Source organism: Notamacropus eugenii, chromosome 5 (genome assembly GCF_028372415.1).
Source record: "Notamacropus eugenii isolate mMacEug1 chromosome 5, mMacEug1.pri_v2, whole genome shotgun sequence".
In the NCBI taxonomy this organism is placed as follows: Eukaryota; Metazoa; Chordata; class Mammalia; order Diprotodontia; family Macropodidae; genus Notamacropus; species Notamacropus eugenii.
Window position 1 is genome coordinate 272,301,750 of NC_092876.1, and position 12,670 is coordinate 272,314,419.

The 12,670-nt window shown below is 35.2% G+C and overlaps 1 protein-coding gene across 1 annotated transcript; it reads left to right on the top strand.

Annotated features, from left to right (window-relative positions):
- The first annotated feature begins 3,502 nt into the window (after positions 1–3,502).
- LOC140509149 (olfactory receptor 8A1-like) lies at positions 3,503–4,933 on the top strand. The gene has a single exon (XM_072616985.1). It carries the CDS (start codon positions 3,520–3,522, stop codon positions 4,453–4,455), a length of 936 nt encoding a protein of 311 aa, XP_072473086.1. The 5' UTR covers positions 3,503–3,519; the 3' UTR covers positions 4,456–4,933.
- Positions 4,934–12,670: the final 7,737 nt, after the last annotated feature.

Genomic DNA, 12,670 nt, shown 5'->3' on the forward strand with positions numbered 1-12,670 from the left:
TTCAAATGCTGCTTCCCGCCTTAGGGCTTTTGGCGGGGGCAGGGCTGCTATTCAGTGTGAGAATTAAGTTCAGGTGGTCAGGTGGGGGCAGGGCCGCCTCTCAGGCTCAGTTCCCTCAGGGGGTTTATGCACAGACCTTCCACAATGGATCCAGGCTCCCGCCTGCTTGGGGAGCCCCTGTCTGCAGCCGCCTCTCAGCTTCTATCTCCCGGGGTGGCCCGAGCCATGGGGGCACCCCACTCCCCTCTCGACCTGCCAAAGAGACTCTCTTACCGACCCTCGTCACCTGTGGGTGGGGGGGCTTGTGCCTCCGCTGGATATCCCGTCCCTGAAGCCTGCTCGGATCTATACCTCTTGGAGCCGTGGCCGCCGCAGGTCTGGGCTGGTCTCCGCGTCTGCAGCATGACGGACCTTTTGTGAGAGGTTTGCAGGTCCCTCTGTGGGTGGAGGGACTTGCGTGGCCGCTGGAGGTCCCGTCCCCGTAGCCCGCTCGGATCTTTTCCTCACGGTGTCGCGGCCGCTGCAGGGCTGTACTCAGCTCCCAGTCCCGGCACCCAGTCTACAGCGTGAAGGACCCCCCGCGAGAGGTTTGCAGGTCTCTCCGGAGCAGAAATCTCCCTCGCTCCAATATTCTGTGGCCTCTGGGTGCAGAATTCATGATGAGCTGGTCCCCTCTAGCCGTTCTGTGGGTTGTGGGTTCGGAGCTATGTGTATGTGTGTCTTTCTACTCCGCCATCTTGGCTCCGCCCCTACGACACCAATAATTTTTAAGAGTATTTGATTTTGTCCCCAGCAAATCTTAGAAGGACTGATAAGGACAAGTATTAGAAAGATCTAGAAAGTTACCTGAATGCATATATCATACAATATTATTTTTGATCAAAATGATTGTATAATGAGATCATGTAACAATAATAGAATTAATAGCCAGAATTTGTATAGAGCATTTAAATAAAATTTGCAAAATGCTTTATAAATATTGTCTCATTTTATCCTTATAATAACGGTTAGAACAAGAATAATAGATATTATTTTCCCCACTTTAAGGAGTAAAAGTGGAATAAAAGAAGGTCATTAACTGAATCCTTATATTTTCTGGCTGAGATAGAAATAATGCCATTCATCTGATTTTTTTTTTTTTTTTGAGAAAGAGATGTATAGGAACAAAGACATTTTTTAGTTAAATAGTGAACATGCAAGCCTAGTAAAATGAATTCTACAAGTTGAGAAAATACTTTTTAACAATAGACCTAAAATATATAAATTCCTGGAAGGAAGATGGAAACGGAATAGAAATTCATAGCTGTTCTAGGCACAATGAGGCATTTTATGCAGCCTAAAGTTGGCTAGGTAACCCAGTGGATAATGTGCTGTGACTGGAGTCAGGAAGACCTAGGTTCAAATTCTTCCTTAAACACTTTCTGTTTGACCCTGGGCATATCATTTAACTTGCCTGCCTCAGTTTCATCAACTGTGAGATGCGCTTTATAATAGTACTTATCTCACAGATCAAATAAGATAATAACCATAATGTGTTTAATGTAGCACCTTGCATATTTGTCTTTGCTCAGTCTTTTCAGTCATGTCCAACTCTTCAAGACCCCATTTTGAGGTTTTCTTGGCAAAAATACTGGAGTGATTTACCATTTGCTTCTCCAGCTTATTTTTCAGATATGGAACAGAGGCAGGCTGGGTTAAGTGATTTGCCCAGTGTCACATAGCTAGTATGCATGAGGACAGATTTCTGCTCAGGAAAATGAGTCTTCCAGAGTCAAGGCCCAGTACTCTAGCCACTGAGCAACTATGTGTCCAATGCATAGGATATAGTATTTAATATAGCATATAGTCTTAATAAATACTTGTTCTCTTACCCTCTATTGAAATGTTAGTTCTTATTTAAGGAAGTAGAACACATTTAAGTAACTATGAAATCTATAGTGTGACTATCTTTTTGTGGCTAAGGTTCATTAAAGGTATATAGATCATAGGATTTAAAGGAGATAGAAGAACTGGAAGCTTATGGAGTTTGGGGGAGCATTGATATTAATAAGTTAGGGACTATTTCTTTGCTCACCAGAAAGAGGTAAGGAAGGGAAGTCAGAAACAAGAGCCCTCAAAAAAATCTATGCTTTTAAGAACTACCTACATTATAATGAAATTATGTGGCCTTCTTATTGTTGGTGCTTTACCATCTTGAGAAATAGAAGCAACTTATACTTTATGTATTCCAAACTTTGTGGATCAGATCTGAAGTTCAGTTGGATGTCATTTTTAAGACATGAATCAATGTGAAAATTAAGAATTTCTTACCCTTGTAATAATACAAAACCATCCCTTTAATCCTTCAGTGTGATTCATTGTAGTCCTGTTGTCTGGTTCTAGACAAGTCAAGGAAGAGTACATGTTTAACCTCTCAGTAATTAAGGTGTAAAGTGACAAATACCTTATGTCTCTGATGAATGCAAGCTCAACTTAGTATATTTTTGTTTATCTTCATATATAAGTGCATGTTTATATGCACAAAAATGTTTAATACAACAATGGATATGTCATGTCACACAAGTGATTAATTCCTGTGATAATGCAGATCTTATCCTATCCATGACCATTTATCCTTTATAGCTGTTCATGTCTACCCATTATCTTGCCACAAGGGGTCTGCCTAAAATGTTGGGTTCTTTCCTTGAGTTCTCCTGTCCTCAAGTTTCTATAACAGCACATGAATTATCAATCCATTTTCTTCATTCTCTCCACATGGCCAGCCACTTTTTTGGTCATACATTTATTTGATGGCATCTTTTATACTTATTCTGCTCTATAATTCCTTGCTTGCAATGCCCATTATAGATCTGTCCATGGTCTGGGTGCTGTTTAACTTTGTTTTAATTATATATTTTTTTCTTATTACATCACTCATTTATGTACCACAAATCAGTCACTCAGTCGATACTTACTTTGTTTCCAGTTCTTTGCTTCTACAAAAAGTATTGCAATTGATATGTTGGTATATATATTAAGTTTTCTTTTTTTAAAAAAATATTTTATATTTCCTCAATTACATGTTAAAAACAATTTTAACCTTTGTAGTGTTTTTTTTTTTAATTTTGTGTACCAAATTCTATCCCTTCCTCCTTCCCTCCAGTCCCTCTTCCCCAAGAGGGCAAGAGATCTAATATAGGTTATGCATGTGCATTTTTGTAGATCTTTCTATATATTGTGCATATTGTATGGGTCACAGCTATTCATCAACTTTAGGCTTCATGGGTTTCACCTGGTGGCTCTGCCAGGAGTATACATTTGTCTCTGTAGCTTTAGAGGAATTTGACTCAGGTCTGAGATTAGCATAGACTTCAGGTCCTTGAAGTCTTTATAGGTCAGTGTGGAGACTGTATATTCCTAGATTAACTTTTGACTGAAATCATAAGACTTTTCTTGAATCAGAAAATATGGGCCAATTTCTATTTTGTCTAATTAGACTTTTCCTTTTCTGCAGATCTTTACCCCAACTCTCAAAGGACAATGTCTTCAGAGAATCACTCTGCAGTGACTGAATTTATCATTATGGGATTAACTGACCAGCCAGAGCTCCAACTCCCCCTCTTCATCCTGTTCTTAGGAATCTACATTGTCTCCATGGTGGGGAATTTAGGACTGATTCTACTTATCAGAATCAGTTCTCAGCTTCACACCCCCATGTACTATTTTCTAAGTAACTTGTCCTTCATTGATCTTTGCTACTCCTCTGTCATTACCCCCAAAATGTTGGTGAACTTTGTATCAAAGGAAAACATCATCTCCTACTCAGGCTGCTTGACCCAGTTCTTTTTCTACTGTTCTTTTGCTGTTTCAGAGTGCTTCATGTTGACAGCTATGGCCTACGATCGCTATGTTGCTATATGTAGCCCCCTGCTCTATTACAGCACCATGTCCCAAAGAGTCTGCTCTGTGCTCATGTCAGGGGTATATACAATGGGCACCTTTTCAGGTTTGGTTCAAACAGCCTACTTGGCCAAACTTCTTTTCTGTGAAAACAATGTCATCAGCAATTACTTCTGTGACATCCTCCCACTCCTGAAGCTCTCCTGCTCTAGCACTTACATCAATAAGCTTCTGATGATGTTTCTTGTTGGATTCAATTCATTGGTGACCACACTCCCCATTTTTATCTCTTATGCTTTTATTTTCTCCAGCATCCTCAGTATCCACACTGCAAAGGGGCGATCGAAAGCCTTTAGCACCTGTGGCTCCCATCTAGCAGGTGTTATCATCTTTTATGGGTCCATTATTTTCATGTATTATAAGCCAGTGTCTGGTTACAATGTAATACAGGAAAAAGTGGCTTCAGTGATTTATACTATGGTCATCCCCATGCTGAATCCACTGATCTACAGTCTGAGAAACAAGGATGTGAAGGAATCATTGAAGAAAGTCATGAAAAATGAGGCATTGCCCTGATCTATGCAATACCTGGCAAAATCAAAATTCATCATGATTTTCTATTTTTCTTTCCAATTCTCCTCCAGAAAAGGGCCTCACCTGTGCATAACTGAGACATAGGTGAAGCTATGACTTTTCAGCCCTGTTTCCTCTTCTGTTAGTCTCCTCACCTTATTTTGCATGCCCCTACAGCCTGGCTGCCCTGGAGTCATGTGTGATTAAACTGCCTAGATACTACTGCCAATATGCTCTATCAAAATATCCCACTCATGTTAGTCTTCCAGCTGATCACTCTTCTATCCAAGCTAAAGTTGCATATGCAAATGATGTTTGAAAAGCCCTTGATACAGATGGAATGAAAACTGATGAACTTCCATGCTGAGTTGGTAAAGTTCAATAATGATTTGCTCTGTTTTGATAAGGGGGTGAATTAATATTAATGAATACATATCTTTGAGAATTTCTTTTTATTGATATTCTAAGAGTAAAAAATTACTTCCTACAGAAGTCTTCAAAAGGGGGACACATTATGCAGTTCGATGATTATGTGATTGTTTATTATAAAAATAAAGAGTAAGAAAGATTCCTTCAAAAACTCTTTATAATATTTATGGAAAACCTTCTCATTCCTGTCCACAATGCTACATATCTCCTTCCTTTAAAACAGACTAATAGAGTTCCATTATGAAAGCAAAGCAAAACATCTCATTTCAGCATAACTATCCACTGCCCCAGTTAACTTCAAACAATAAGGACATTGCCAAGTAACAAAAATTACAAGAAAAATAATTAAATAACGAAATTACCACAGAATCAAAAGAAGCAAATAAGTAGGTATTTGTGCTACATAAGTACCATTACATAGTGACATATAAAATGCATTCAGAGCTGATCTCTCTCACTCCAGGCAATGGAGAAGGCAGGGGAGTGTGGGACTGGGAAAGTGCCTGGTAGAATAAATTCACTTAGAGGGAAAGGGACTTTTACTTGCCATCCATTCTCACCTGTCTTGGAAAAGGGCAGAAATAGTTAATATATTTGTTACAGACTGTAACACAATAGAAATAGTCATTGGGTCAGGAATTAAAACTAAAGACACAGACCCAAATGTAGACTTAACGGTGAAATCTGAAACAAGGAGTGGATCCAAGAATGTGAACCATAGAAACAATTAATAATTATTTGAAAGAAAATGAAAATGATGAAATAATATTATCAACATCACTTCCAGTTAAACTGATCCTTAAGAAAAAAATCAGATCTTTACTTATAAGACATTAAGAGAGAATTAATGAAATAAATTTGCATTTTAAAAATTAAAAAAAATATCAGATAAGCCTCAAATAATCACAAAATAAGACATTATAATTAGAAGATAAATAGATAAACTGAAAACAAAAAAAATACTCAGAAAAATTACAGAAAACATAAAATTGATAAACCTTTAGCTAATCTGATTGAAAAGAAGAGAGCAGAAAATAAAAATAAATAGCAAATAAGCAAGATGAAATCACAACACAATTAGAAGAAATAAAAAGAATAATCAAAATATATTATGCACAGTTGTGGGCTAAAACACTGAGAACATAAAAGAAATAAAAGAATATTTTCAAAAATATAAAATGCTTAAACTATTAGACCAAATAGAAATGTTAAATGACCCAATCTCAGAAAAGGACCAAGATGTAAAAGAATTGCCAAAGAAAAGAAAAGTCTCCTGACCCTTATGGATTCACAGGTGAATTCTATCAGACTTTTAAAGAATACTTAATCCTATACTTCACAAATTATTCCCCAAAATAGAGAAAAACTGCCAGTCATTTTTTGAGACAAATATAGCACCAATAATCAGACTAGAAAGATATGGAAAGATAAAACAAGTAAATTAAACTATATTACAATGTCATTAATGACCATTGATTCAAAAGTTTTAGGTAAAATCCTATCAAGCAGAATAAAGCAACTCATCAGGAAAATTCTTCACCATGATTAAGTGAGATTTATAGTAGGGATGCAAGGACAATACAACATTAGAAAAATGATCAATAAAATTAATTATAGTAAAACCCCCAAAACCAAAGCCACATGAGTATCTCAAGATACGGGAAAAGCATAACACCCTTTTATGATAAACACTACAAAGGACTAGAGGGATCTTTTTTGTTAACCATAAAAATTATGTAAAATCAAGATCAAGCATCATTTGCAAAGAAGATATATTAGAACCTTTCCCCAATGAATACAGGAGTAAAGCTAGAATGTTCCCTCTCCCCACTGTTAATTTGAAATAGCTCTAGAAATGCTAACAATAGCCAAAAGAAAAGGAATTAAAAGAATAAAAATAAAGATGAGATAAAACTATTCCTGTTTGCTGATAATAGGATTTTTTTTTTACTTAAAACCCCCAGTGAATCAGTAAAAGTACTATTTCAAACAATTCAAAAAGCTTACAAATTTCAAAATAAATTCTCAAAAAGAAATAATAATTCTATAGAGTACAATAAAACATGAGAAGCAACAATAGAAAGGGAAATTCCATCCCCAATAATGACAAAATGTATAAAATACCTGAGTATCAACTTCCCAAAAATAAAGTGCTCCTTAAAGAAATAAAGAACAACGTAAATATCCAGTGCTCATATGGTTAGACCATTTCAATATAATAAACATTACAGTATTATGAAAACTAATTTGCACTTTTAATGCTATACCAACCAAATGATCAAGAGGATACCTTATGGAAATTGATGAAATAATAACAAAATTCAGTTTCAGGAACAAAAGATGTAGGATATCAAGGTAAATCATAAAACAAGGATCAAAGCAGAAAAACACTTCCAGATTACAAAACTATATTGTAAAGCAGCAAGCAGCAAAACATCAACAAAAAAAATAGTGATAGATCAATGGAACAGACTAGACAAGGGAGATTCAGAAACAATAGAACTCAATAACCCAGTGTTTGGTGAAGTGGAAAATCTAAATTGCCTAGAGAAAAAGGTCTCTATTTGATAAAAAAAAAAAATCTTCTGAGAAAACTAGAAAGAGGTATAGTGGAAATTAGGTCTAGATCAACAACTTATCACATTTCACAACACTTTCTAAATTGTCACATGACCTTAAAATTAAAGATCATCTTATAAAAAATTAGAAAAAAATCATATACCTCTCATAGCTATGGATATGTATACTTAAACAAGTACAAAGATAAAATAACTAAGATAGTAAGATAAAATTAGTAAGATAAAATAAGTAACTTTGATTACCTGAAACCAAAAAGCTTCTGCACAGACAACTTTAATGTATCTAGAATAAGAAGGGAAATTTTGCATAAAATTATGTTAAGGTTTAGTATCCAAAATAAATAACACATATGTGTGTATATACACATATAACTAATAGATATTTAGCCATTCCCTGATAGATAAATGGTCAAATATGAATAAACAGTTCTTAAAAGAACTACAAAGAAAAAAGTCTCCCACTCACTAATGGGAGAAATGCAGATCAAAACATCTCATATTTCACCTCATGCCTTGCAAATTGGCAAAAATGACAAAAATAACCAAAAGTCAATGGTGAAAGGGTTGTGGAAAGATAATTACAGTAATAATGTATTGTTGGTGGAAATATGAAATAGTATAACCATTTTTGAAAAGCAATTTGGAATTATGCAAATAAAGTGATTAGAATGTTCATGCCCTTTCAAGTGGAGAATTTAACTGGCCTCATACCTCAAGGAAATCACTGACAAGAAAAAAAGCCACATATTGCCCAAAATATTTACTTTTTATTATAGCTAAGAATGGGAAACAAAGTAAATGCTCATTATTTGGGGAATGGTTAAACAAATTGTATACATGAATGCAATGGAATATTACTGTGCTACAAAACATATGTGTGCTAACTACAGAGAAGCATGAAAAAATCTATGTGAACTGATGCAGACTGAAGGAAACAGAGCAAAGAAAACAACACACATAGTAACTATAACAATGAAATTGGAAATAGCAATAACAAACCAAAAGAGTAAAGGTAAATGTCGCATAATTATAAAGATCAAGTGGAACTTAAATGAAGAGGTAAGAAAAAACACCCTCAATCTATCCTTTCATAGAGTTAGGAAATCCACAGGTGTTAAACACTATACATTTCCAGACTTTCTCAATGTATGGATTAATTATGCTGATGTTTTCCCCCTTCAAAAAATATTTGTCATATAGGATGGTTCTCTGGGATGGAAGGAGGAAGGGATACATGTGATATGGTGGTGATGTAAAAAAATCTCAGAAAATAACAATAAAACTTATTTTAAAATTCTTTCTATGCATTACTCTGGCTATATTCCATATATTTTGGTAGGTTTTCTCATCATTGCCATTTTCTTTGAAGAAATTTTTTATTCCTTAAATTGTACTTTTACTCTCAAATTTGTTTTCAATTAATTTTAAATACTTTCTTCAAAGTCTTTTTTGAAAATGATTATTATTCCCTTGTGGATAATAAAGTATATGTTTGGTTTTTCTGCACTTTTCTGTTTTCTGAACATTGTCAATTTTTGTAAAGGGACCATGTGTGGCTAATAAATATGTAAACTATTTTTTCTTACCATTCAATAATTACCAGAAGTATATCATTCTATTTCTTTTCTAAAATTCTATCTATGTCATCCCTTTTCACAGTATATATTTTTACTAGATTTGTCATTATCTGTTCTTCTATAGGAACTAAAATTCCACTCTTCTCACAAATCCTTTTCCAACTGTTTCTTGACATAATGTGTAAATATGTAAAAAGAAAAGAAAATAACAAGAGGCAGAATTGAGTATGTAAGTGAAAGTCTCAAATTGATTAATACTTTCTCTCTCTAATATAGCATCAAGTGAAAGAAGAACTTCTGGGAGATTCTGAGTGGAGGAGCCCTTGAGTGAACAAATTGGACCTATGTTTCTTCTTTCTGATATGGTTCTTCATTCTGAACTTAAGTAAATGAGTGTACATCAATGGACACAACCAAGCAAGAGATGAGACTTGAATGCAAATCAAATTGATCAAAGTTCTAACCAATAATTAAAACATAAAGACTACTAAGAGCAATAGGTATATTCAGCTAACCTTTGGAGTGAGAACTTCTTAAGCAGTGAATTGATTCTGGAGCTCAGAGACCACCATTTTCTGCAATAAGTGGAATGACATTAATTGACTATGTTACATGCAAAAGTGAACTTGGTGGAGGGAAATATTTTGTCACAACCACTCTAAGTATGAGCTCTTTCTCCTCAGGGACTGAAGTATACAGAAAAGAAATGTGTCCCCAGTTTGGTCTGTTGTCGTACTTTGGTTCCTGCTATAACTCCTCAGTAAATATTTCTTTGTAAAAGTATTTTGAATATTTGAGTGACATATTCAAACTTGTCCTTTAGGAATATCATTTTATCAGCTGTGTGGAAGAGGGGTTGGAGTGGGGAGAGACCAAATGAAAGTAAATCAGTTTAGGAACTGAAAAAGATCCCACAAAAGGACATTAAGCTCTTAGCTTGTATGGTGACTTTGTAAATAGAAAGAAGGTGACATATATATATATATATATATATATATATATATATATATATATATATATATATAATGTGGAGATATAAATGACAAGAACTAGTCATTGAACAAATATGTGAAATTGAAATGAAAAGTTGAAGATGACACCAAAGTAACAAACCTAGTTTTTTAGAAGGTTGGTAGTGCCCTAGACTGAAATAGGGAACTCCATGGGAAGAGTGAGCTTTTGGGGAGTTGGGGGGAGATGACTTCTGTTTTGGTTCTGCTTAGTTTGAGATACTTAAGATACATCCAGGTCTAAATATCTAGTAGGCAGGTGATGATCAAAGACGTGGTTGTGTGTATCTATCTATTTATTTAATTAAATATTTGTATGCATGTATCTAAATATATGTGTAAACATGTGATGTATAATAGTGCATCATTAATTATGTTACCTTGCTTATAGACAGCATCTTATGCTATATTATATTGGGTTATATGACATTATATTGGATTACATTATATAACAATGTTGTGTTATATCATATCACATCACATTATATCATTTTATATTCCATATTATATTATTATATCACGTTGCATCCTACATATAATATCATGCTATATCATATCATGTCACATATCATATATTATCATAGCTGAATTATTTGGTCATGGGTTTGCCAAGAGAAGGAATGTAGAGAGAGAAGAGAAGAGGGCCCACATTAGGACATAGGAGTACAACTACCACTAGAGGACAGGATGTGGATGAAGTCACAGCTAAAGGAAATGAGGAGGATAATCCAGGCAGATAAAAGAATTAAAAAGGCTCAAAGCAACAAACTTGCAGAGAGAAGAGAGTCTCCATGAGGAGAGAGTGAGCAAACATGTTAAATGCTATAGAGAAGTCAAGGAGAATGAGGACTAAGAAAAATTCCTTGGACTTGGCAATTAGGAAATCATTGGTAACTGTGAAGGAAGCAGTTTCAGTTGCTTCTGATGAAATCAGAAACCAGATTGCAGGAGGTTAAAATTAAATAAAAGGGAATGAAATGGAGGCAAAAATGACATTTCTGGGAATGTGCATGTGAGAGCAAGAATTAATACCTGATGACAGCTTAAGGGGATGGTAGAGACAAATGAAGGTTTCTTAAAGACATAGGGAAGAGGAGAATATGTGTTTACATAGTGCCTACTATGTGCCAGGCACTGTGCAAAGTGCTTTTACAAATATTATCTCATTTGATCCTCACAACAACCTTGCAACATAGGTGCTATGATTATGACCATTTTCAAATTGAAAAACCTCAGGCAAGCAGGAATTAAATGATCTATCTGGGGTAACACAACAACAAAGTACTGGAGGGTAGATTTGAACTCAGATCTTCCTGACTCTATGTCCAGTACTTCATCCACTAAGAAACCAGCTTCCTCTGAGTGTATCTATAGACAAGAGGGAAAGAACCAGTAGATAAGGAAAAATATGTATATTAAAAAAAATGACATGGTTGAAAAAGTGATCTGCCTACATACCAGTTCATTTGTTTTCCCATATTCTCAAAATTCACCATATTTTGCATTTTTATGGTATAGTAATATTGCATTGATTTCATGTCACAATATATCTAGCCACTTGCCAATTCACAGGCATCTATTTTTTGGTAAGCCAAGCACTGCCAGTAATCAAGGGTTTATTAAATATCAGTGATACAAATAAAAAGATAATTCATGCCTTCAAGGAACTTATTGTCTAATGGGAACTGATTATTCTTCTCTCTCCTTGCAGATTCTTACCCTGATATTCAGTGAACAATGGATTCCAATAATTCAGTGATTCAGTTTATCCACATGGGCTCAAGTGATCAGCCAGAACTACAGTTCCCCCTCCTGTTGCTCTTCCTGGGAATCTACATTGTCTCCACAGTGGGGAATCTTATTAATTAGATTCAATTCTAAGCTTTGTACTCCCACATATTATTTTCTTTGCAACCTGTCTTTCATAGATCTCTGCTACTCCACTATAACTGCCCCCAAAATGGTGATCTTTGTATCAGAGCAGAATACCATCAGGGAGTAGACTTTCTGGGACATGGTGACAATGTAGAATAGGAGTCTACAGATGACAGCAAAAGAGCATAGATCATGACTGTCAACATATAACACTCAGAAATGGCAAAAACATAGAAGAAAAAGGAATTTTTTTTTATTTAAAAAGAAAAGTGGGTCTTTATTTAGGGGAGAAGCCTGGAATCATTGGAATCATTGGAATGCAAATTTCTTGAGGATGTAGACTGTTTCCTTTCCTAAGAAGAATATGACAAACTTTGTAGAGGCTGTGGGAAAAGACTGATATACTCTGATGGAACTGTGAAATAACCCAGCCATATTCTGGGAAGCAATTTAGTACTCTGTTCAAATAGTCACTAAACTGAGTAACCTTTGACTCAGTAATACTGCTACCAGGCAAATGGCTCCAAGAAGATCATAGGCCATGACTGTCAACATATAACACTCAGAAACAACAAAAACACAGAAGAAAAAGGACTTTTTTTTATTTAAAAAGAAAAGTGGGTCTTTATTTTGGGGAGAAGGGATCATTGGAATACAAATTCTTTGAGGATATAGACTGTTTCCCTTCCTAAGAAGAATATGACGAACTTTGTAGAGGCTGTGGGAAAAGATTGATATACTCTGATGG

Coding starts and splice junctions, on each gene's coding strand:
- LOC140509149 (XM_072616985.1), top strand. CDS start 3,520: ATGTCTTCAGAGAATCACTCTGCAGTGACTGAATTTATCATTATGGGA.